General features: G+C 37.4%; 2 protein-coding genes and 1 pseudogene across 2 annotated transcripts; 1 reads left to right on the forward strand and 2 right to left on the reverse strand.

Moving 5' to 3' along the window:
• Nucleotides 1-1,688: 1,688 nt before the first annotated feature.
• Nucleotides 1,689-12,485, reverse strand: LOC103998260 (cytochrome P450 72A397-like). The gene is made up of 7 exons (XM_065125824.1): nt 12,058-12,485; nt 10,653-10,852; nt 9,586-10,230; nt 9,038-9,188; nt 5,927-6,076; nt 3,279-3,445; nt 1,689-2,144 (listed from the first exon to the last, which is right to left on the reverse strand). Exons 1-7 carry the CDS (start codon nt 12,356-12,358, stop codon nt 2,004-2,006), a joined length of 1,755 nt encoding a protein of 584 aa, XP_064981896.1. The 5' UTR covers nt 12,359-12,485; the 3' UTR covers nt 1,689-2,003.
• A 1,677-nt stretch (nt 12,486-14,162) lies between these two features.
• Nucleotides 14,163-20,652, forward strand: LOC135621934 (65-kDa microtubule-associated protein 5-like). Its single transcript, XM_065123564.1, has 11 exons — nt 14,163-14,334; nt 15,466-15,669; nt 15,752-16,006; nt 16,090-16,305; nt 16,876-17,031; nt 17,173-17,332; nt 18,323-18,474; nt 18,708-18,795; nt 19,761-19,834; nt 19,927-20,001; nt 20,247-20,652. The coding sequence occupies exons 1-11, from the start codon at nt 14,260-14,262 to the stop codon at nt 20,535-20,537; spliced, it is 1,746 nt and encodes a 581-aa protein (XP_064979636.1). The 5' UTR covers nt 14,163-14,259; the 3' UTR covers nt 20,538-20,652.
• Nucleotides 20,653-23,838: 3,186 nt separating this feature from the next.
• Nucleotides 23,839-25,748, reverse strand: LOC103998215 (WAT1-related protein At5g07050-like; annotated as a pseudogene).
• Between the last annotated feature and the right edge of the window lie 1,776 nt (nt 25,749-27,524).

The following is a 27,524-nucleotide window of genomic DNA, read 5'->3' on the forward strand; positions in this document are numbered from 1 at the left end:
ATCATCTGCTGTTTAGATCTGAGAAACGGTTTTACGAATGAAAATATATGTAGATTTTTTTGTGACCATCAAAAAGTTTGAGAAAAATAAATTTGGTGTAGTGAAGTAAATTGGCAACATATGTCTGGTCCACTGAAGGGGGTAGGAGCAGATAGCAGACTAGTCACAGCATACCAAAGGGAAATTATAACAGAACTAAATTATTTAGAGGTTAAAGAAGGACGTGAAGGAGAGTTAATTAGAGGAACTCGAAGCTGCATTCAATTGGTTCAGAATCAGTTGAAGACTTGATTGAAAACTATGCATTCTGTAGAGACCCTAAAGATAAGAATTCCATCCTATCTTTTGACCTGACTCCCAGCTGAAAATTGGAGATTTGCTTACCCAACTCAATTTATATCTTAAAAATCATCTGACGGGTCTCAGAACTTCAAGTGATGATGGTGTACTAGACTCATTTGTCATATTTTGAGGGTTGGAAACATTATCTATAATTAATTTAGTCATGAAGAGTTTGTTAGATCACCGTAAGGTCCTGGGGTCAAAACTCTTTTTCACCACTTAACCTTTACAAAAGGAATTGTAAAGGAATGTTGTGGTAAGATCTATAAAAGATAAAAAAAAAAAACATGCAAGATCTCTCAACGGCAATAAGAGGATTCTGATAGTAGCTTACCATGTCCCTCTCATGAAGTCCTGCAATAGCACTGTCTCTAGGGGTAAAGATATGGTGTTTATCTTGTGTTGTCTCAAACAGATTTTGACCGTTAAGAGGCTGCAGTTTTGCATGTTTCATGCTCTCTTTTTTTTTACATTTGATTGACAACAGTAGAACATTTCTTGGAGTTCCTCTGATGTCCATGCCTGAGTAGATTGATGACAACAGAAGATGCCAACCAATACATGGGATTGAACCCTTGATCTTCTGAACTGCATCCTTATGCTGTAAAGAGAGATGGTGGCGACCTTTGTACTTCTTTTTACTTCACAATTTATGTTATTTATTGAAGTAGGTCATGTTTATGGTGCTAAAAGAGTTGTTAAAAGAGTTGGGACTTTCAAGATAATATGAAGCAGATGCGGCAGAATCATTTAGATTCCATGTGGTTGTATGATTTCTGCCACTCGGAACTGATATATATGTTGGACAAGGATGTTTGGTTGTATATAATTTACATTATTGAACCTCGTGGCTCAAAGTAAATTTGGACTTGCTTGAACTCTGCCCCATTTGCATGTTTTTAGAGCAGTGGATGGAAAACAAAGGATTTCTCAGCATCATTTGACCCTGTGGATTCTTTCAAAGATCTATGGACTTGCATTTGAGAGCAAATCAAGTTATTTATTCAATCTGAAAAGAATGTATCTCTCATTAGTCATATTTCTTGTGTCTGGTGAGACTCTTGTCAGCGAAGAACCTTTTGCGACTCTCCTGTAACCATCAATCATGTTTCTTATATTTTTGATATAAACTATTCCACTCTTCTCAACAAGTGACATCTATAGAAAATCTTATCAAGAGTTGAACCACTCTTCATTTCAGGTTGACGTTATTTGGACAACTGACATCGAAATGTATATGGTCAGGCTGTATCACAAGAAATGTGGAAGAACCTCTCCAGATTGAATGCTATATCACTAACATGTCAATCCACCTGATGGTTTTGCAGGGAGAAATGATGAGCACATACTCACAAATGAAATCACATGATGTTTATTAGGGTGTAACGATACGCCCCGCTTGTCTTGCCGTTTAGTACATATAATGTGTCTGTGATCAACAGTGCATTACCACAATGCTACAACTAACTCCTTTCAGAGGAAAAATTAGACACCAAACAACTGCACATGATTGTGTACTATCCGGAGTCAACAGCTCCCCAAGTGCTTCCACATGATAGTAGTAGCCATTGGAGCTGTCAAAAACTGTGGAAGGGCTAAAAACTTAATCTTCTTTGGTTTTCCTGAGTTCATAACCTTGGTAATATGGCAGTAAGAAAGGCTCATGAGGAACCTTTACTTTTCCATGTCTTTCGCTTGCTTCTTTTCGCAAACACAACCTCCGGGCTCGATAGAAGCTGCTGAAGGACGCAGTCGCTCATTATTGGTTTTGGATCATTCTCCGAACCTGGCTGTAATTTTATCTGCAGGAAACTTTGTTGATTCAGATCACTAAACACAGAAAACACCACCAGAAAACACCATCTTGCAGTTGATTGCCACGTTCAGATTAGGTTGTCAAAAGAATTAAGTGTAGAAATACGTAAGCAGAACGAAATTAGCATTACAATCTACCAAGAACGTGAGAATATATATGAAATTCTGTACATCAGCATGTGGTGGAAGGTTGAAACTACAAACAGCACACTCAATTTCATTGTATGTGCTCGGATCAGAAAATATTTTCAGATTATGCAGAAATTACTGTTAACGACATCCTCCAGGGATTATTTCTTTACTAAACATACCAAGTAAGAAGAAACACTGTACTATTTCCAATAGAAACACGCAGCAAGAGGAAATAGAAAACACATCTTACACTGATCAAAATCTATAAGTAGTTTCCTATTGTTTTTATCTGCAAGGCCCTACATAAATTGTTTTACCTATTTGCTTTCTAGTTCATTTGCTTGTGGAGGCACTACATACAATGACCTTCCCAGAGCCAAATTAGGGGGAGCCGTTTGCACTGGATCACCCTTCTTTGCCTATCTGCCTTCAAAGCCTATGACCAATTTATCATTATCGATATCAACTAAAATAAGAAAGGACCATTCACCTCTCAAACAATAAAAGAAGAAACAGGTTATAATAGTGAGAAAAGTTGCCCATTGGAACTGAACCTATTCTCAATTGAGATTTCAACCCTAATTGGGGAAAATTAATTTTAGAATTGTGTGATTGCTGGATATGCATCTGCTAGTGGACACTTATTAAATTCTATGGATGTGAACAATAAATATAATAGCACGATCCACTTTGATTATTTGTATTGTAAGGATGTGCTTTTTATTTGTCTTCCTTAATGAGACACAAAAGAGTTCAGACCCAATTATTGAGTCCATATGTATGAGCACTAAAAGAAATTATTGATAATTTGTTTTATGTTTGTGTAAAATCATTTCCTATGCAGTCCACAAAAAAATGGATTTAGCATAAAATAGTTGAGAGTCGTTTGCGGCATCAACATTTATCAAAATACTAATAAAGGGCATAAATGCATATTTATGAAAAATTCCACTGCATATTCATGAATAAAATATAATGAAGATCATAACCTCATAGTTCTGAAGCAAAGATGCAATCAGTGTTGAAATTCCAAGAGTTGCAAATTTCTCGCCAATGCATGCTCGTGTCCCATATCCAAAAGGAAGAAAAGCTGCCTTTCTCTTTGGTTCACTAAGGAAAGCACTTTTCTCGAAGTCTTCATATTTCTTGTGTGTTCCTGGAGATGTGACAGAAGACAACTTCAATCAGTGATTGTAAATAATAATAAGCAGCAAAGAGAGTAGGAACAAACAGTGAAATTGAAATACAAGAAGCTCATTTCTATATATAACAAGGTTGATGCAAGTGAAAATTGCATTATAGAAGTGCATTAAACCAGACGAAACAAATACAACAGTAAAATGGTATGAATTACTCAAATGCATGAGACAGGACAAGGAGACTAAATATATCAGAATAAATAAAATAAGACCATGAAGCAAAACAAGTAATCTTGTTATTTGCATAAATGCCTTGCTCTTGATAAAATCAGCCAACCATAATGGCTAGAAGCAGTGGTTTTGATGCTTTTGTATGTTATTCTTGTGAGTTTTGGTAAAGAAGAACCTGTATAACCCTTACAATACTAGAATCTAGAAATGAGTCATGATGCAAATTTCATGCCCAAAGAATACCAGTTCAGACAGGCACATGAGACTTCAATCTTTGCATTATTTAGCTTTGCCTCTTGGTTCCATAAATGCATGGATCTTCATCTGGTTTTCAACATAGGTTCCTTCTCTTTCAATTGTATAAGCAATCACACGAATGGAGGATTATTTTATGCTCGTTTCCACTTTTAAACAAGAATTATCATGTTGGCATGAGCAAATGTGTGCCATGTCGGAAGATATCATCACATATGTTGAGTTATGCCAATGGTATCGGTGATGCAATTTCTTGAAGTTACCCTACACCTAGACTATTAGTCTGGTGGTAATGTACTAGACTCACTCAAGTTCTATTGAGGGTTTGAACCTCAACCTTAAAAAAATAAAGACCAACTCTACTCTATACCCTAATCTACAAACTTCCCTCACATCAAGGTACCTACCATAAATGTCGAGCATGTCTAAGGACATGAAGATTGATATTGCAGAAACAAAATGAAAACCTTTAGTCCAAATACCAATTCTTGAATTGAGCTACCACAAGACACCTGAATTCCTAAAGTAAAACATGTGTTCTTTGTAAAAGAAATCCTTTAGTACTAATGTTTTAAATGAGTGTCCATCAAGATTCATTTTATATCATTCTATGGTTTCAAAGGTGCTTATTTACTTCATCCATCATGCTTTCTTTTAGTAGTAATGAACTTGATATATTTACAACTTCATTAAAATAACATGTGAGAGGCATCTACAATTATATTATTTTCATTACTTGACAATTATGTATATCTCTTCTATCAGGGAATTATGCAGTTCAAGGAGGAGAATAGGCCTCCAAAAATGATAAAGGAAGACAACTACTGAATTAACCTAAAATCAACCATCAATTCATATTTGGTTCTAGATGGACAACAAGGCCTTGTTTTAACACCAAAAATAGAAAAGTAAATAAAAAACACAATGACATAGTATTGCTCAATATGGGGTGCCTAAGTGCTATTAAAACAGAATATTAGGTCAATTTAACTTGCATATACAGTAAAAATCACATGAGAGCATTTTTCGCAATCAACATAACTGAACTGAACTTGCAAATCACAAACCTTCATCCAAAAACAGCCAATGACATTATACAAAGTTTTGATAATATTAATTACATCTGCACGGTCAATTAATGTTCTCAACCTAAGGTACAGTTTGACTGAAGAGACATGTTAGCTTCATGCAACCATAAACAAGTTGAAGCTACAGTTCAGGTTACTAGACAACATTAATGCTACACGCCTACACCTAGATTTCATTTTCCATTTGTCTTGCATCCTCGATAATATGGACACCAATAACAAAATTGATTTTTAGTGAGCAACAAGATTTTGTGCACTTTGTATATGCCAACTCTCATGTAAATTTAGGAATGATATGTCAAAAGACTAACAGAATACCAGATTAGCCTAATCAGGCATAATGCCACATAATCCCTTGTAAAACTTACAACTTAGCTACATAGGTCTGTTCCAGTCATCAAGCTCTGTTAAGCCCTTCCCATAGTTCTTATTTCCATCAGATTAAAATATAAGCTCAGAATAAAAGGTAAAGGCAAAAAATAGTAAAGATGAGAATATGTTACATATTAATTCAAATAAGTATTGAGAGGATAAATATTAAATTATAACACTCAACAGAATATTTAGATTCGATGAGTGATTGATTCAATTGATTTGACCAAGTTTGGATAGGTGAAAATTATTAAAAAATCATCATGAAAACTTTTAAAAAATCGTTATAGTACAGAAATTTAGTTTTCCGGGAGTAGAAATCTAATTGCACTAACATTCATTTGTTCAATTAATTTCACTAGAATGGGCCTTAAAATGTTTGTGCACAAGATATTAGGCTACCAGGATACTAGGATTAAACTACACTGTGTATTAAACATAGTAAACTTGTTTTACTGCTACACATGGGAAAAGAAAAAGTTAAGCACAAAGAGATGCAAGAAAGTTCACAAGGAGCATAAAAGGAATCCAATTATGCTATGGCAGCAGTACCTATATGGTCTGTGGCCTCCGACAAGAAGCGCAATGGATTAAAACGACTGGCATCCTTGCCCCAGATATAGCTATCCATCTGCACCAACTGTAAAGGAACAACCATAATTGCTCCTGCTGGTACATTTACGCCAGAACAAAGATAAATATCTGCAATTCAGAATTAAAAGACATTAACAAATTTCCAATAAAGATGAGAAATTAATGCAACATTCTTTTCAAGATTAGCATGTCAAGAATTTAAGTCAGCCATATTCTTTAACTGCATTGTTTTGCTATCACAAAAAGAAATCTCCAATTAAACAGCCTGATTAACAATCACATTCAAGCAATCATGTGACATCAACTGAGTACAACTGTGTAAAGCACACATGGAATGCTGATTGAATAGGTTAAGCGTGGTATACACTGAAAATAAAAACTTAAGTATCTTGTCAGAGAAGACATAAAGATTCTAGGTTTCCATAATTGTAGTATCAACTATGACAAACCATGATAAGTAGAATTAATTTTTTGAATACCATGGATCAAGGTAACAAACTGACATGATAATTCACTTGATACATCAAAGTGTTAAAAAGCTTTGTCAACAACTACCGCTGAATCTTAAAGGATTTACAGTAGTCCTGGTCCAATTACATAAGCTACTCTTTTCCAAACACATGATCAACTTCCCGACCCAAGCTTCCAAGATGCCTGAAATGGAAGTAAGTCATTCTAAAAAAAGGGGAAGTTATCATGGGTTCCATCCAGTGGGAAAGCATTTCCATCATAAACCCTACAGGACATAAAATTACTTTATTCAATCATTATTATATACCTTATCCAAGTTCTAAACTCCTTAGAAACTCAAGATTAGTCCATAAAAGTCTGACCTGTTACTATTAATAAGAAATATTATGCCTAGCACATTAGTGACATGAAAAAACTTATTTGGACAATATAAATATTTATGACAATATCATATTTCAGTTAACATTGCTCAATATATAGTAAAGATTTTAATTTCGAATAATACCACCTGTACCGGACAGTACCGTTGATTGGGGTTGCTTCGGCCCTGTTACCACCCTAAATCGGTTGATGACGATCGATTTCGATCGTCGCCGCCCGCTACCGGGTGGTATTAGCCGAGGGAGAAGAAAGAAGAGGAAGAAGAAAAAGGAGAACCTAGAGATCCGACACCGCTCTTTCTCGACGATCCCGATCCATCGCCGCCCTCCCTCGCCGGATGTCGCAGATGAGATGTCGCCTCCTCCTCGCCCGAGGCAACGAGGCCTCGGCGTCGTCGACAACTTCTCCTCATCCGTGCAGGGAGAAGAAGCCTTAGTGACGTCGCGGGGAGAAGAAATGGAGCGTTGTCGAGGCGACGTTTCTTCTCCCCACGCGGGTAGAAGAAACGAGGCGGCGACATCACCTCATCGCCCTTTTTTGTGCAGGGAGAAGGAAACCTCGGTTTCTTCTCCCCACGTGGGCAGAAAAAGGAGGCGACGTCACCTTTTTTTTGAACTTATATATATATATATACCAAGCGGTACACCTTGGTGTCCCGCTCGATACTCTCGTATTGTATCGTGCTATGTTCGAAACTCCGGTACGGTACAAAGTTACATCCTTGATATATACCATTCTTTGTAAGAAGCAAACTACAAACAAAAAAGTTATGATCTTCAACTAACAGTTGTAGAGAAGAAGCTAAAACCTAAGTCATCCATGAATGTCTTCAAATGAGAAACATGTTACCATGTAACCATTGAATAATCAAATATCTGATCATAAATTTCAAAAGAAGTTCCTGTTTATAAATCACTTGTTGTAAAGTTAATAACCAATTTTATAAATCACATGGTGTAAAGTTGCACCATGTAACCTAAGTCATCCAAATCACTAAGCTCTCATTCTTAATCCAAATTAGGAAACATAGTGTAAAGTTAAAAACCAAGCTTCTAAATCACATGGTGATCATCACTTCAACTAAATCAGATATCTCCAGTTGACTGTCCCCATAAATTGATTTCCTAACCATAATTTTCAGAGATAGCAAGCAATCAATTAGTACAACGATGGTTCATACTTCATAGTCAAACTCGCATCCATACATCACCACTGAGCAAGAAAGGCACTTGTAGAAAGCATATTCATCACTAAAGGAGCCACAAGCTGAATGGACCTCATATAGACACAAATGCAAATGATGTTGAGTGTTTCTTGAATTTGAACCTGCAAACCAGTTAATTTAAACTGCAAGAATCATGAAAACTAAACCCTCACTGCCTCAGATTTGCAACTCTCTGAATGCGGCAAGGAAAGGGACAAAAAAGAACAAGAGGAGACAAAAGTCTTGAGTCTCAGAACTGCTGGCAAGCAAGGGAAGAAGAGGTAAGCAGATTTTTACTAGATTATCTTGATACCCTTTTCCAATTTATTTTTAATTCGATCAGTGCTGACTTTTAGCTCCCAACATGTCATTTATCGGTCTAACATCATGTTTAAAACTTCATCTCCACAGTATAAATAAATTATTGAGTCAACTGAACATAATAAGAGATCTATGTATACTGCAGTGGGAAAATGAGAGTCACTCCTTAAATCCTCGAGAATATCAAGTTTAAGTGTTTGAATACATCAATAGCAACAGAAATTTTCCCTGTAATGATATTTAGATTACTCCAGCAAACAATTTATTTAAAAGATCTGTATAATGACATTATTTCCATGCACAGAGCAACAAGCATGTAAGAATTAAGATGCTTAAAAAGTAAAGCCATTTATATCAAATAACTCAGAGCAGATATAAGTAACACACTCATGCTTGTATGCTGATTTCATCAGTTTTTATATTAGCAATTTACCATCCAAAAGATATGTAGGCCTATTTGTCTAAATTTCCTCTCTTAAAGTGTTACAATTTATTAACATAGCATGCTTAAAATATCAAGAACGAAAAGAGAGAGAATTTACTATGTGTTGGTTGCAGAGAAGAAGAAAACAAAAAGCAACCACAATGACCTTGTCAACACAAAACATGAAACTAAAATGTTCAATGCTTAAATGAATATTTCAGAAAGTTTGATTAAATTGAAAAAAATTAGACTTGGAAGGGTTCATTACCATGTTCAAGAGAGCATCTTTGAAGCAAAGGTCCAGCTGGCAATAACCGAGCTGATTCGTAGACTGTAGCCATAAGTAAATTCATCTTTTGTACATCATCAGAGTCCAACTTGCAGGTTTTCTCCTGAACTGCAATGATCTCTGCATATAACTGTGGCAGAGAAGATAGATAAGAGATCATATATAGTTAGCCGAGCATTTCTAGAATACATGTTCAGTGATTAAAATCATTTTGCTCTAGAATGTTCATTAGTTTTAGCTTTCAAATTCAGCTCCTCAACCTAAGAAAGATGGAATACACAAAAATTTGTTTCAAATATTGCTTTATCAAGTTACTAGAGTTCTGCATCAAAAGGTCCTTTGGCTGAGACCAAATTTATGGTCTAGCCCGATCATACAAAGTTGACAATTCATTAGCAGTTAGCACCACCAACCTTCAACAATGAAGATTGTCATTTTCAATCACTTTGAGAGTAAAACAAGATCATATGAAGAAACACCAACAGATAACAAATCTGAAATATGCATATAATTAAAGTAAGATCTACCTTCTGCTGCAATTCAGGATGTAAAGCAAGCCTTGTCAGAATGCTACTAATCAAGCTAGAAGTAGCTAGACATCCATGAAACATCAGGCCCAATATGTTCCCACATAGTTCTTCTTTGGAATTGAGATACTCTGCCATCTCTTCCTGGAGGAGAACACCTGAAGGCATATTATCAAGCAGAACAGAATCATTGAACCTGACTTCATCTTCAATATCCTTGTTATCTTTGTAAGAACTGTGACCAATTTTGCTTAACAAGTCATATTTTTCCACACAATGCTGAATAATGTCTTCGGTTAAGTGTTTTAACCTCTTGCACATGTGCTTGTACTTCCAGTATTCTCTACTCCAGAAAGGAGGGATTGTATAAGAGGCCCAGAAGCAACCATCTTTAGAAATTGTTATAAGGAGCTTCTCATAAATGCTAGCTTTAGGCCAATCCAAAAATGCATCCCCAAAGAGTGTGCTCCCAAGAATGTAAAATGCCAACTGTTGAGAAACCGATCCACAATCAAGGGTACCTTTAGCCATAATAGTGTCAACTCTGCCCATGACACATTCAACAATCTCAGAAGGAATAATATTTGCTCTCACAGCTATTCTCCCGTTCATGTATTCTGCTAAAGATTCTCTTCTCTTTTGTACCTGGAACCAGTGAAAAAATAACATCTGAAGTAAAAAAAAAAAGAGGTTCTCCACAGTTTAGTGATCAAGACAAGAATAATTATAATCTTTAACAAAGAGCAAACAAATAAAGTTTCCATTCATAAGACTAGTCAACAATATCATATAAGTAAATATATAAGATGTCTTCTCATAGTCTATGTACAAATGAAATGGAATATGTAAAATATTGTAGAACAACTTCTCAGAAACAGATTTTTCTAAAAGATAACACAATCGGAAGCAAGTATCAGGAAAAGGAAAAGGTATATGAACCAAAACAGTCAGTCGATGTCTGGGTGCTAACCTCAAAGTCACAAGTGAAGCTACCATTTGGAAAGAGTAGAAAATGTGATAAAATGGTGAAATTTGTATCAAATACTATGCTCTTTAATTAGAAATACCTTCTCAAAGGATGAAACAAACAGGCTTGATCTACCAAAAGCCAAATGAAATGCCCGTCCAGTCAATGGCAATTTATCCTCTGCCTTTATAAGCACCTCTTTAATGAGCATAGTATCTTTGACAGAGACAAGAAGCTGAGTCGGGCTCAACCAAAGTCTGACAATTGGTCCATATTTCTCATGCAACTCAGCAAGATAGCCTGCAACACAGCAAGCTCAGACATGCATATAAATAAGAAAATTACTTAAATTAATTCAAGTAGTTGTACTCTCATAACCGCATTTATCCAAGTTATTTAAACAATGATTAGATGGGTTCCCAAAACTAGACTAGGTACTTAAGTTAGTCATGTTGTTTAATTTAATTTATTTCCAGATAATAGTAAAAACTGCAGAAGATTAGGATTGGTTGTGGGAATTATGATCAGAATCCACTAAGATCAATCGAATCAAATCATGGGACTTCCAGTTGGATCAGAGAGTTCAGCTGGCCTTCAAATCCCCAAGGGATATCTTGACAGTCAATATCACAAACCATGAAAAGAAAAAGAAACCATTATATCAAACAATTATTGCCTTCATATAGAAAAAATGTTTCCATTTTTTATCTTTGTGATTACGAAATTAAAAGGTTATCATCAAAGAAACTACACATAAACTAAACTGCTCATAAGTCAAAACACTGATCCTAATCATGTTGTTGCTTCTGTTGAGCTCAGAAAAGTTGATATTGAGAACGATGGGATGATGTCATAACTCAGAAAAAAAAACACAGAAATTAAAATAGACAAATCAAGCTTGGAAATCAACTAAGATCGTGCAGCCATGCTCGTTGAATTTTAAGCTCACAGTGAGTTCCTCTTAAATAGAGTTTTGAGTCTATAATTTAGCATCATCTCAAGTCATTCCAATTTTTCTATCTCCCTTTCAGAATATTCTGGCCCTTTTATTATATACCGAAAGAGCAACATTATATGATCAGGATTGACTCACAGACACAGAGATACCCAACCAAAAATAAAAGGAAAAAGGTTGCTATATCACCTTATCACATTTAGGTTTCATGACATGAGAAACATAAGTTGTTCTAATCACTACACAACCAAATTCAATCAGTTGTCTGCAAAATGTAATCTTTTTATTAAGCATGAATAAAAGGGTAACCAAATTCCCTAAAGAAAAACATGATAATAACAACTTATAGTTAATAAATCCAAGATAGTAAAACTAACCAAAAAATAATAATCTATAAGAAAATTAGCAAAAAAAACAATCATTACAAGCTGAATGACAAATCAAAATCTTTCCAATAAATCAAGACTGCCATAGGATCCAAAATTTCAGCTACAAGACAAAAGCATCTCGAAAGAACAAAAACAAGATTCGATAAAGCATCGGCGCCCACCGGTGAGACGCCCCAGGGAACCACACCCGGGGATCAGCTTGGAACGGGCGAGGAAGGGGTTGGAGGGCGGACCGGGGATCCGGCTGCCCTGGACCCATAGCCGCACCAGCCTAGCGAGCCTGCGGCAGAGGAGGGAGGTGACGGAGATGAGGCAGATCCAGAGGAGGGTGTTGGTGGCCCTGGAGGCGTAGTCCCGAAGAAAGCGGCTGGGGCAGGAGGCCGCGCCGGGATGGGGCGGCGACGGCTGCCGGAGGACGAGCCCGATCAGCGTGTACGGGAGAGCAGCGTCGCAGGATTCCATGCTCCACCGGTCCGCCTAATTGCGTGGATAAAACCCTCCGGTGTTACAGAAGCAGATGCGCACCCGGTAGCGTTCGAGAGAGAGCACGAATGAGGAGGAGAGATTGGAAGCTGCTGGATTTCTGTGCCTGTGGCTTTTGACTTCAGTGCCAGGAAGAGTTGACTTGTCGTGAGACGTGGCGTTTGAGACTTGGTTTGGGCTCCACATTTGGATGGGTCTCGTGATGGACCAAACTGCTTTTTTATGGGCATATCCTTATCTTGCGACAACTACCCGTTTCTTATACCTTCCTAGTAATTGGACAGTGGTGACCACGTGGATATCTGTAAGGACATCATTAGAGCTGGTAAGTACGTAACTGGGAAGGAATAAAGCTCCGATTAGTGTCTTTAAGGGATTTTTCGTTATTATTGCTACTTGGTTTCAGCTTACCATTTTTCTACCTGCCTCGTGATTAGTGGATTGCCACCTAGCCGACCTTTTGGGATAGGGTTAAGGCAGGAGTTGTCGACAAAAGGTCGCTGCTTTTGTTAAGCTACCTATATTGACTCGTACCCGATCCTAGTACCTGCTTTCGATTGGCGGATAGCCGCATGGTCCACCTGCTGCGGATGTCGTCTCGTAAGAAGTAAACTTGAGGAGAAAAGCTTTATTTTGTTTGCTTTTAATTAAGTGTCCCTTCAAAAATTTGAATGGATGTAAAACTATGAAATATTTTAAGTATTTAATAAACAATAGATGATGATTATATTTTAAATATATATATATTGATTCAAGTATTGTTTAAAAATATTATATTTTAAAAGTTTATTGAATATTATGTGATAAATTTATTTTTTAATATTTTAATATTTATTTAAAGATAAAATATATATTTTTTATTTTAATTAAAAAAATACATAAATTAAATAAATAAATGAATATATGTAATCTTGCCAAAAATTTTGTATGACCTAGATATATAATAAATAAAATATAATCATATAAATAAATATAAATTTTTTTAAAAAAAATAAACAATAATAAATATATAATCTCATAGGATATTTTACTAAAGCCTTATCTGGACTACGAGGATCAATGACTTTAATCAACTATTTTAACGAGCAAATAATTATTTTATATTTAAAACAATCATATTGAAAAAAAATAATAGTAAGATTCTTATACGAGATAGATAGCCTTGAAGAACCCCACATGAGGCTTTCCTATCAACACTCCTATTTGATTGGGATAGATAAATCTATCTCAACACAGACAGACATACACAAAGTGGCCACCATCAAATTTAAGATTTTGATAGACTACATGAGACAGACGTGATTGAGAATAAGCCCTACCGCTTTCAAATAACCAATTAAACACGTGCATGAACGAGGGATAGATGACGAGGATGCCCACAGAATGTGTATTTTTGGTAGATTCTCCCCGACATCTATTTTTCATTTGATAGGAATTGCAAATGTGTCGCAAAAGGATTCGGTCGTTATGTTATTGGATCTCATGGTTTAATTCAATTCCAGAAGTTTGTACTCGACAGAGACCGTCCGTTCTGGCGGAGCCCACGTGGTTCGGCCATCTGAGGCCGTCCGATTCCCTGCAGTGTGTCTGAGGGTGCCGACGCAGGTCTCTCTCGCATAGGAACTGGACGCACTAAGCTTTGAAACGATAACAGTGTCTCCTGTCTCGGCAAAGACACCGAGTCTTCCTCATTTACCCAGGATCTATAAATGGGTCGGGCGGAGGCGAAGGACGCGTTACCTTCCCCTAAATCCTCTTCGGTTTTGGCGCCCTCACAGTTTCAAATTTTGTCCTCTTCCTCTCGCCTTTACTGCCTTCCCCCATCCGCATTCCTACCCCCCCCCTCGTCTGCTCTGCTCTCTTCGGCATTCCAAGGAGAGATGTCTCGTCTCCCGCTGCCTTCCACGGCTCGCACGGAGGCCACCACCTGCGGATCTTTGCTCCAAGAACTGCAGGTCCCCCTTCCCCACCAAAATTCTCTGCTTTTTTTCTGCTCGTTTTTGCTCCTTTCTTGTCAATTGCCGTTTTATCTCGACGTTTTCTTGGGTTCTTCGTTTGTGTACTTCGTCTTGCTTCTTGCTCTAGTTGCGGTGCTTGCAACGGTTTGCGCTCTTTTAGATTTTGCGAGGGTCGTTCTTTGCGCCCGTGGTTTGGGGGTTGCTTGATCGTTGGCGTTTTTAATAGATGAGTCTGACAGATGACGAAATTCGAAATCTTCCCTTTGCGTGGTTCAGTTTTGCGTTTTCTTGTGGCTGTGGGCGAGTCTTGACACTGTGGAAAGCCCGCTTCTTTTTCTTCCGGGGCGAGTCACAGAGTCTGCTTCCCTGCATGCTAGGGTAAAGCTGCGTGAATTATCCCTCTCTGGAACCATTTCTTTTTTGGTTTTGTCTGTTTTCTTGAAGCGGTTTTTGCCTTTGATCGAGTTTTTGCCCTCTGTGTCAGAATAGCCTTTTGTCCATAGTTCTTTTAGATGTCGTGGCTTCAGCTTGTGATGCCTAGATTAGTTTGTTTCAAGTTCGTGAATTATATTATGAGTTGGGTCTATGAAGTTACAATAGTGGACATTTATGATGGAAATGATGGTGCCGTCACATTAAAAAGGTTACATTTCCTGCATGTGACAGCCTATTACACGAATTTCTTAATTATTTTCATATATATATTAAGTTATACTTTGTGAGGGAAGAAGTGTTAAGGGTGCTTCTCCTTCTGAACATGTGATGTGATCATCTCATTCTGGTAAGAAATAGCTGATGTCCTACTGGTCTGCACCATTGTTCTATGTTTTCATTTGAGTCTGTTTAAGAAATCGAAGGTTTCTGATACACTCAGAATAAAAATGTTTGGGTTTTGAAACTACATCTGCTTACGATTGGTGCTTAATTTGGCTATATAGTAGGTCTAGCTATATGTAAAACTGAATGTGATAAAAATAACAATATTTTAATCACGAGATCTTGTTGAGAAAAGAATCCATAAATAGTGACTTCATCAATTGGATGTGACACTGTGTTAACATGAACTTGCATGCTTTCTACTATCTAATACTTACTGTGCAGTAAAAGATGGCAATTATGTTGATTCAGGATTTATGGGATGAAATAGGGGAGAATGATCGCGAAAGGGACAGGACAATACTACAGCTTGAACAGGAATGCCTTGACTTGTACAGAAGAAAAGTAGACCAAACTAGAAAACACAAGGCAGAATTACACCAGATGCTGGCTGATGGTGAAGCTGAAGTATCTAATCTAATTTCCATACTCGGAGAGCGAGAAACCTTTGTTCGGGTTAGTTACGATATTGCCACTTTTACAGTCTCTTTATGTTCCTATTCACTCTCAACTGATGCTCTCTTGTTTCTACTCCTAGTTAGAGAAAAAAGCAGGCACACTTAAGGAACAGTTGGCCATGATTAAACCATTGTTGGATGATCTGGGACAAAAGAAGGAACAAAGGATCAAGGAATTCCTGGATGTTCAATTGCAAATTGTTAGGATATGTGCAGAAATAGCTGGTAACATCCATCAAGGAAGTTCTACTTCTGCTCAGGTAGACGAACGGGACTTAACTCTTAAAAGACTGGGAGAGCTGAAGTGCCAACTTCATGAGCTTCAAAAAGATAAGGTCTAGTATTGGTAATCGAAATATAATGTTATTCCAAATATGGAAAATCATATTTTGTAACTTATTTTGTTTGGAACTTGCAGAACCTACGCTTGCAGAAGGTTGGTGCTTACATCAAATTGATTCAAGATCTATCGTTGGTGTTGTCAGTCGACTTCTATAAAATGATATCTGGAGTCCATCCTAGTTTTGGTGATTCTTCAAACAACCTGACAGAAAGCATAAGTAATGATACTCTTGCTAGACTTGCAGGAATTGTTCATTCACTAGAGCAAGAGAAACTACAAAGTTTACAAAAGGTGTGGTTAAGAGCATATTACTTTTGCATGTCATGCATGCTAAAATTTTGTCTGTAGGCTATCAGTTTTTTTTTCTTAATCTTGATAGCTGAAATATCTTCTATATTTTTTTGGAACCAACATATTTTAGTACGACTAACAAACTCATATCTAATCTCGCCAGAGTTTCCTCTTTCCTGTAGTATATTTCATGTGATATACTGAAGATGTCTACTGTAATGTACATTCACTTTCAAAATATTGCTTCTAGTTGTCTACAAAATCCCCAGCCCTTATTTATGGTTTCCTCTGTGACTGTTAGATAAGAAGGTGAAGTTGAAACTTATAAAATTTGAGTAGTTCATAAGGCTTGCAATGTAAAAATTATACTTAAATTCATGAAAGCTTTGAGCTTTTTGAGGTTTCTGGTGAGACCTGCTAGTACCTGAATAAGAACATTTTCTAGGGTCTTATAAACTCCCAACACTTCTGAATTTGTATCATGAAGTTTATATTTGTGGTTGTTTGATATCTGATTATATATTTTTATAATTTTTGCTAATGACAAATGAAAATTCTTTTGCTCTCTAGCTACAAAACTTGGGGAGTACACTTGTTGAGTTATGGAATCTCATGGATATGCCTATGGATGAACAAAAAAGATTTGACCATGTAACCTGCTTGATATCATCATCTGTCGATTCAGTACTTGGGAAAGGTTGCCTTGCACTTGAATTAATTGATCAGGTAATTCACTCCTGTATTTCTCTGTCCACACAAGATCCTTTATATATATATATATATAATATGTTGAGAAAATCTTTTTGTTGGTCATTAACTTTTTCAGATATTCTATCATTGTGTCTTATGTAATTTTACTTTCATTAGGCTGAACATGAAGTTGAAAGATTGAATGTTCTAAAAGCTAGCAAGATGAAGGAACTTGTTTTAAAGAAGCAAAATGAGCTTGACAAAATTTACAGAAGTGTTCACATGGATGTTGATGGTGAAGGAGCAAGAGAAACACTTATTGGTCTCATAGATTCTGGTTTGTTTGAACTCATGATTTATTAAGCTTTAGTGAAGTTCGAACATATCACATTTATGGCATGGACATTTTTGTGTTTTTGTTCCTAATGAAGGTACTTGAATGTTCAACAATCATATGGCTTCCTTCTGGAGCACTTTGCCCATAATGTTACATTTTGACTTTTACATATATATGTTTTTCATTCTCTATACATATACCAATACACTTTATTAGTGGAAGATCAACTACTACACTTCAGACTAGGTTTAAGTTTATCGAACATGTACACACATATCGATATTTTTATACTGATGTTAGATTTGCATAAATTCAATTTTTCTCAAGCTTGGTATTGGATATCACTACCGATGAGTGTACTACTCATACGTACCTGTCCTACCAGATCTCATATGCAGTTTATCATGACAATAATAAAAATGATGGCCCCATGCAAGAGGCATTAGGCAGTGTGGAATTTTCATGGGGGTTTGTTAACAGTTAACACATCCTTGATCAGAGGCATCATTTCTGTGATGACATTTAAATATTATTATAAGGCATATTTAGAAATATACCTACATTTCTGTGATGAGTAAATATTGGTTCGATGGAATTTAGGAATCAGCACTATACCTATATTTTTAACCCTGCTTTCGAGCACCAACGAAATATAATGATGAATTTGGTGATTCAAAGTAACTACAAGGAGATTTTGGTTATTCTGCATGTTTGCCTAAACAGTTGTAGCTGTTGCATTGGTTGTCTTTTATAAAATTAAATATTGGAATTTATCTGGTATTGACCTCCACACGACATTTTTTTCAGAATAGTTATGTCTCTAAAGAATAACAAATTTATCATTCATTATGAATTCATGTATCTGTTTCAGTTCAATATCATCTTTGCTTGTGTTATTGTAGCTTCTTGTTTTTTTGCTGTCAGTCACAATCATCATCACAGTGGTAATAAATATATGTAAACTACTTTTCTTTCATAATTGATTTATAGGGAAAGTAGATCTCGCTGAACTTCTCTCAAGAATGGATAATCAGACTGTGAAGGCTAAAGAGCAAGCTCTAAGCAGAAAAGACATTTTAGAAAAGGTGGAGAAATGGACATTTGCATCCGAGGAGGAGAATTGGCTCGATGATTATGAGAAGGTAATAAAATTGACCAAATTTTACCAGTAATGCCATGACTTATCCGTGTTAAAGGCATGGTGAGATAGTGCAAAGTTTATCTGTCCATTCTCAGCTGAACTTTGATTCACTGAACTGCTTTATCCTTTTTGAGGGCAGTCAGTTCTTCCTATATGTCCTTGTATTAATCTTGGTCATGATAAAATGCTAACTTACTGGAAATATTCTGCTGTTTACTTTGACATATTGAACAGGATGAAAATCGCTATGCTGCTGGTCGAGGAGTGCATAAGAATCTTAAACGTGCAGAAAAAGCCCGGATACTGGTCAACAAAATACCATGTGAGCTATATTCTATGATGTATTGTATGATTTTCTTTCTATGATGTATTCTATGTTTATCCTCTTAGACACCGAACTTTTATTTGTTTATTTTGACCTCTTGTTTTCTTGTAACATCCCCAATAAGGAGGAGAAAGTGGTTGCCTAGATTTTTAGAATTTCAAGTAATTTAGTGATTGCATTCCTTCACATTCATGAATGGTAGGTTCAATTCTTAGTTGCAATCTTTAGGCATATGGGGTGCTCTCAGTTTTAAATTGAATCTTTTAAAAAGTATACTGTATTCTAATTGGTGTAATGTATAATATACTTTCCAATGTAGAAAACTACATGATCATCATCTTTACTACCCTTTGTTGGTCACGAGGGTTGGGAGATTATAGGCAGTAAAGTGAGTATCATTCTTTACCTTTCCGGTGTCTGTCACTGGACATACATAGAAACATGTTTTTGGCCATATTGCACAAGATTGATATTTGGATTTGATCAGCAAGATCGGAATCATCCAATAAATATTTTTAGAACTTAAAAATTACAAAAAATGTGATATAATAGTTCAATAGAAGAAACATAAAACAGAATATGAGAAAATAAAAATTATTCTTTGCTAAAGGATATTTTTTAATTTTTTTCATAATACCATAATGATCGAAGCTTACACATGCAGATTTTATTGCATGTGCTTTCCTTAACATAAGAGTGGCCACCTAGCCATGGCATGTAAGTTTCATCGTAAACAAAATGTATTTGCCAATGTGGATTGTTTTTGTTAATTTTTTAAAAATCTCTTGTACTTGAGACAAAAGTGATCTGATTTCTCTCATGACACTACTGTAAATTTTGAATTAACCGTATACTTTTGCTTAATCTGTCTCTTAATTACAAATATGAGAATTTTCTTTCAAGTGATGCACATATTTTGGTTTCTATTATTTCCTAACAATCACTTGACTATTCTTCTGTAGCTCTGGTAGAGAATCTGGCTTCAAAAATAAAAACCTGGGAGAACGAAAAGGGAATGCCATTTATGTATGACAAGGTATTATTTTGTTGCTGAAAAATATTTCTTCATAATCAAATATGTTTCTTAAAGTTTTATTTGAATAGCTGATCTGTTATTTTGATCTCCAGGTGCGAATGCTAGATAGCTTGGAAAATTATGTCAAACTCAGGCTGCAAAGAGAAGAGGAGAAACGACGATTCCGGGTTGGTTTCATTATCTTTTTGGTTTTTTTCACTTTATGTCACTCCAGAACTCTAACATATCTTTTTGTGTGACACACTTATGTTCATTCATTTTTTATGACAAGCTGCCTATTTTCTGCATATACTCTAGCAACATTCATAATTGAAGCTTTCATTAGGAAATTAAGCAGCTCAATTGTTCTGAAATCTATTAGACAATACCAGTACTTGTTCTTATGCTCTCTGTGGCCTTCATTTTTCTGCAGGAAAGGAAGAAGCTGCAGGAACAATTTGCAACAGAGCAGGAAGCTCTTTTTGGGAGTAAGCCAAGCCCAATGAGGCAGTTTCCAACTAAGAAGCCCTTGGGCCAAAGCTCGAGTGCGAACATTGCTTGCGGAACGCCAACTGGTCGCCGTGTCTCAACACCATTTGGACGGCAGGGGATCCTATCATCAGGTAAGGATAAAAAAGGTGGAAAGGGGAGCGTAGTTACACCAGATAACTATGTTTCCCTTCAAAAGGATGATTCTGTGTCTCACAACTCATCAATCTTATGACCTTGAAAGTAGTAGCCTCCGAGAATCCTGGTGCTGAAAGTTTAAGATAGACGTTGTATGACTGTTTGAGTGTATGTTCTTGACTAACACTTTTATTGTGATTACTGCCTTTGGATTCTACTGTTCTGTACTGTTTCCATACCCATCCTACGAAAGCAATGATTTATTTTTTGCTTGTTGAATTCCAGGATGTTTCTAAGAAGAAGCCAGTTGGTTTTTGGTGCATCTCTTCAGCTAAATAGATTACGAAATTTTCTTTATATCTTAGTTTTTGGTGCTTTTCTAAGAAGATGTGAATAATAAAATGTCACTCCATGTGTCATGCAACATTCACAGGACAAACACCACCCAAAGGGTTTGATGCAGACTCCCCAGGGATTAATGACACCAATTTTAGCCTGTCTACTACCTGCAATGAGTAGAATCTAATCCACTCCTGCAACACAGATGTAGAATTAGACTTTAAACTAGAAGTTCATACCATTCCTTTCTCTGTATATGACACACATGAAGGCTGCAGACCATGAATCCCAAGCCTCCCTGTGTCTGTTTCTTACACTGCACCTTGCAACATTTTTTCATGCTACAAGGTCTGCCAGAATAAAAACCATACTTTGTGTCCATTTTTAAGTCTGAGAAATGATAGGACATCTTAGCAATATGTGAGACAATGAGAAAATATTGCCATCACATAAATCTTTCCAAAACAATGCATTTGATCCCAGGATTGTACTATCAACAATTAAGAGATAAGATCTATTGAACTTTAAGTGAGCATTTTTGGGCTAATGTGTTTTCAGGCCTTCTAAGTATTTACTTTTGAGATTTAGGACTTGTAGATTTTTAGGATTTGTTTCAGAATGATTTGCCTACCTTGAATAGTACAACATGCCTTCCATGTTCCCTGTCCCAAACCTGGAACAATCAGGATTACTTTAGAATAAAGCTCACACTTGTTTAATAATATGGTTTGTGTCCACCTCAGGCATCATCAAATGGGGATGATAAGAACACTGTTGTATGGCTGGTCATTTGCACTGTCTAAAAGCTTATTAGCCCCTTTTTAAGCTCTGCAATTCTCCTTATTGCTAGTCCAACATGCAGAGCAACCAAACAATTCTTCCACTATGCTGAAAAGAACTTATGACATGAGGTGTTGTGATCTCAGTCCAATGAAACAATAGTTTAGTTCTCTAGGCGCTTCCCTTGGGATTGCACAAGTGAGAAAACTTGCAACTCTTGGACAAGTTGCCTAAAACCATGCCCTGCATCTTGATTTGTTAGACAGTTCTATCTTCTGTATAATATAGCAGTATATCACTTGATCCATTCACAAGCCATTGCTGAAGTCACATCAAGATGATGTGCTGAAAAGGAGTGCATAATTAGGCAGGAGTACTAAGAATCAATTAGCCATTGTTGTCATCGGATTATAAGAACATATGTACGGATTCATTAAACAGCATTTGTTTATAAAGATATGCTGGAAACTGTTGTTGAGTTAATCATGCAGTTCTTATTTCCACAGTGACTTCCATGCAGATATGAACTTTATCTAGCTAGTGGGTTAATGAATGAATGATCTTATCCATTTAGTGAGAATGACAAGCACCATTTCAAATATTTATTCACCAACTGCTCTCAGTTGGAATAATTCCTTCTCAAGATATAAGCCACTTTAGAGTTCTGCATCTGAAAATGATCTTATAAATTGTCTTATTCTCCACTAATTCTGCTTATCATTATTCTCTGATGTTACTGTTGGAGTGACAGAGCAAACTAGAGATTCGATCCTTGGAGATGAATGAACAAGAGTTGTAAGTCACTCTTCATCACGTAATCCCTCCTTGCTAATAATTTATTTCACAAACTCAAAGTTTCATGTTCCTCTTCATCACAACAAATGGTTTTGTGTTAGCTTTGTACTGAATATTGAAATATAAGAATGTTTCTGGAAGAACCGATCCTTTTGTGTTGTTATGTGCATTAGAAAATGAGCAAAAACAAGAAAGCCAAGAACATAGAACCTACATCACTTTATGGATATGATTCAGTGCTGCTTATGTTAATTAGATCTTATCTTTTGATAGAATCTACAAATTTCTTATCTTTCATACAGGATAATAAACCAACATAAACTGCTAGAATTCTTGCATACCAGAATTCTTGAACGTTTATTCTCTAAGCTAAAAAATAAATGATGCCAATTTACCATGAGATTCTCCATGGACATCGGCAGCTAAAATGGTTAATCAGCAAAAGTCTCGTTGTAATCCATTCAGGATTCCCAACATACGAAAGGTTTTGATGCTACATCAATCAGCACCACGTTTTGAATTAAGAATGCAGAAAAAGTATTTGGATTCTAGTAGTGGAAGATGTCTCATATTCTTCCTCCATGAACTTTGTGTCACAAGTTGCCCACACAATGTAGGAAATGGACCTCAGAATCTAATTTTATTCAGTTAAAAAAGTTGTCTGCTTGAGCTGAAACATATCTCATTTTTTGTCTGCGGTTTTCGTTCTTTATTCCACATCTAATTATGTATTTCCATTCCACATTCACCGATTCCTTGCCATTAGAAGTTCCTTAGGGGTGTCTTAAACTTGTCATTATCCACTATGCAAATTGCTCTAATCCCACAAACATGCCTTTTGTCTCCAAGTTGTGGCTGAGTAGTTATTCTTTCTCAAGTGTCTTCTCGGATGATCACCCAGAAAAGCTTCTCATGGCTGGACAATTATGAAGATGATGAGATTGCTTGCCAACTTCTATTTGTTCCTTCTGATTAAGTTAAACCTTAAGGTCACAAGTTTATTTATCAGTAACCAATCTTTGTAGGACTTGGAAACAACTCAGTAGTAGCAATCTCAAAGCACATAGTTTAGAGTGAAACATGGTGAAACTCTTCAGCTTTTCCTCTAAAGAGAAAAAGGTCAATTACATAATATAAAATAAATGTAGGCTGAGATCAAATTGAAAGCAGATGAAATGTATGCTCAAAGTGATTAATTGATGCATATTAAATGTATTGCTACAGATGTTAACTTGGAAGTACTAAAGAAAACACATATTAGTCTTTTTAATGCGACGGTATATCTTGGTATAATGTAAGGTTGCTCCTTTGTGACTTAAGATGACATGTATTGATCCTTTCGAGATCTCATATACATTGGATTTATTCCATATCAACATTTAATTGAATTTATGCATGCTCACTAATCATGTAATCTGTTTTTATTTTCAGTTTTTAATGGTTTAGCATCTGAACATAATTTGGTGAGCAGAAATTTTGAGGAGGAAACAAAGTCTTCACTGTCATTCCTTCGTGAAGTCCTAATTACATAATCACAAGAAGAAAACGAAAAGAGGAGAGAGAGAGAGATATATAAATCTCCTCTTTCTTTTTTTTTTTGGTCCTCCGAGTCTTCCTTTCAAGTGTCAGAAGCAAACTAGCTTCTGACTCTTCCTTCTTGGCCTTCATGGAATTCTCTGCTATTGGGGATGGAGGAGATCATCCAGTTGTTAGCTTTGGCCTTCTCCGTCTCAGCTTCATCCTGTTCCATGATCTCCTCGACCCACTGCTACTGGTATGTCCATGGCTTCCATCTCCTTGCTCTCCCTGTTCTTGCCCCAGAGAACGGAGTAGAGGCCAACAACTATAAGGACAGCTCCGATCACTCTGCATGCAGATGACAAGTATCAAAGACCTTCCAAATTACTTGGTCTCAGTCCTTCAAAGACACAAGTTGAGATAGTGGTCTCACCCTCCCAAGTAGATCTTCTCAGCAAGGATGAAGGAGCCCATTATGGCTACTATGATCATCATCAGAGGGCTGAAGGCAGAGGCAAACACCGGCCCCTTGTCCTGCATCACCAGACCCTGGACATAGTAGGCAATGCTCGATGTCACAATCCCCTGCATGTTCCAATCCAAGGAGAAATCTCATTAGCTTCTTTCTAGCTAGAAAGAGATGATTCGAGAGAAGAGAGAGAGATGAAAGAGGCTTACAGCATAAGCAGCGGCAAGGAGGTTCATGTCGAAGCCGATTCTCCAAGCAGAGGGCTTGTGCTCCATGATCAAGGTCACAGCAATGGCTTGCAGAGTACCCACAAAGCATATCAAGGAGGTGAGGGAGAGGGGAGCATCATATTTCTTTAAGGTCGCTGCCTGTGGAGCATGAGACCAGGCTCTCAAGTCAGTTTCCACAAGGTAGAGTACATGAGCTGAGGGTTCGATGCAGCCAAGTTCTACCTGAAGGATGAAGAGAGAAGCCCAAGCTAGAGTTGCAATGATGAGGAAGATGCAGCCTTTGAGCCAGTCCTCGTCGGTCGAGTCATCACCGGCAGCGGCCGTGGGCGCGTTAGAGTGGGGTGGGTGTGCGTGCTTGGTCCAGGCCATGTCCATGATGGGTCCCTTGTACAGGGTCAGCAACATGGCTCCTGCCACTGTCACAAGAGTTCCCACCACCTTGGCTTGGCATCTCACCTTCTTCAGATGCACCTTCTCCATCCTATCATTACCGATCAGTTCCACAATCAGCAGCAATCCGAGAATGTGATGGTGGAAATCATGAGCTCGTTCGATCTAATTAATCGACCTGCATATGACCGCCAACACGAAGGTCATTGCGGGCAGCATGTTGCTCATGGCGCAGGAGAAGGTCGGGGAGGTGAACTTGAGTCCAGCGTAGTAGAAGTTCTGGTCGATGACCGGCCTGCAGACATGGCAAGGAAGCTAGTGAGACAACATCTGAGCAACCAAAAGAGTGCAGCACCGGAGACGAACCCGAGGAGAGCGAGCACGAAGATCTGCATGAAGACGAAGAAGGACATCTTGGGGCGCACCTTCCTGTCGGGGGACAGAGGAGTGAGGTGAGAAGGTGAGTCACTGAGGAGTTGGTGGTGGGCGGGGGCGGGGGTTGTTTACCTCTCGAGGACGAGGGCGAAGGGGGCGATGGAGATGGTGGCGAAGAAGTGGCGGTAGACGACGAGGACGTAGTGGCTCATGCCGTGGTTGAGGGAGACCTTGGTGATGATGTTCATGCCGGCGTAGCCGAACTGCAGAAGGATCATGGCCAAGTAGGGCATGCACTTCTGGAACAGCTTGTTGCATCCCGCCATCCCGGGTGGTGGTGGAGAGAGCTCGGAGGAAGAGAAGAGAGAATAGTGTGTGTGTGTGTGTGTGTGTGTTGAGGGGAGCAAGAAGACGAGAGGGGACGACTCGATTCTCCTGAGGATGGGAGCCCATTTATGAACATGCTGGGTGGGATCCGTGACGAAAAAGATACGCGGGAAAAGTAGGACCGTTAAAGTTAGTTAACATCTTCATAAAAAAAAAAAAAAAAAAAAAATCTTATTAAATTTTGTAGTATTTCTAAAGCTTTTTCTCCTCCTATAAGCTCTACAAAATACATTCTAACTTAAATTGAATCATAGGCTCAAAATATATTTAACCGTAAGTTGATAATAGTCCCTTTATGCCGGTTATTACAATCGGAAGTTAATAGAGTTAATATACTTAATAAAGACTAATATAATTTAAACTGATAATAGTATATACATCATATCCTTATGAATCAAATTTGTATGTTACGCATCCTTATCTTTGTTTTTTCTCCATAAAAATTAGAAGAATAGTATGAAAATTTGATGCTGTAGGCAATTTCTTATACGGAGCAAATCACCTGCTTCTTCCTTTGGATCTTCTCGCACGGTGAGGGAACAATTTTTTGTGGAGCATCAGGAACAAATGCACCCCCATATTGGTGCCTGCAATGTTTCCACTTGGATTTCCGGGATGTGAGATGCATCACCAACTTGATTTGGATTCATCAGCCAAATTGCTGACCGCGATCTCATTCGCTTGCTCCAGTCATCATGGCATGCATGCTTTCAGTGGCGTGTCACTGTTATCATCTGCACTGTTCTTGAAACAATAAGAGAAAAAGGCTATCAGAATTCGATGTCTTATCTTAGCAGAAAACTGCTGAGGAGGAGAAGGAGGCGTGCATCGCCACTGGGATTCCGGTGGGGCCTTCCACACCACCCTGGTCCCTTTCATAGGACCATTTGGTGGATGCCACTTGGCGTGAAGCTCAAGTACGCTGGCACACACTTGCATATATGGCATGGCAGCAGAATGTTTAGTTCTACCCCCTTATGATGCAAGATTTCAAATAATTTTAATCATTTAAATAGAGAAAATTAAAGAAATGATGATCTTATCATGAGGCTGTGACTTAAAAGAGCTCCTTTTAGTAAGAGCGATAATAATAACTTACCAGTATTGCTCAGAATGGAAGATCAACCTGCAGTGCTACTGGATCCTGTTGTCATAAGTTGTCGTCCCTCTTAAGAGGACACAAACTCAACTTGCAGAAGACTGAGCTACGAACTCAACCCAGGAAAGAAGAGATCATTATGCTGAATTCACAAGTGTGATACACCCAAATTAGGGCATCGATACTTGAGAGGGGGAGTTCGGTAGGCAGACAAGTCAGGAGATGTTCCATGGAAGAATGAATGACTGTGCTTTCAGAAAATAAATGTCTTCTGATATTTTCATTGGCCTACTGCATGGCCTTAATTGAATGAATAATTGATGCATTAGGTTAATAAGCCTCAACCACTAATCCAAGATGTATATAGAGTGTTACACAGTTCTATGTTAGTTCTTAAACAGAGTCCTATAAACAATCTTGTCTTCCGTATGATCATATGTACAAGAGCGTTTTCTTTCATGTGAGAACTGATGACTTACAGGTTTAAGCTTTTAGATTTATGTGAAAGAAATGACGGTACATGTGGGATTTTTCATAGCAGAAGCTTTGGGTATGCATCCTTGGATTGCGTTTCATCAAAAAATTATTATTACATTCAGATTTCCTCATTAACAGGCTTAAATTGTTCTTCATAAAAATGAAAGTACATGAAAAGATTCTCTCAGTGATAAACTTTGAGGGAAATGGATCACTAGACACCAT

Source organism: Musa acuminata, chromosome BXJ2-9 (genome assembly GCF_036884655.1).
Source record: "Musa acuminata AAA Group cultivar baxijiao chromosome BXJ2-9, Cavendish_Baxijiao_AAA, whole genome shotgun sequence".
NCBI lineage: Eukaryota > Viridiplantae > Streptophyta > Magnoliopsida > Zingiberales > Musaceae > Musa > Musa acuminata.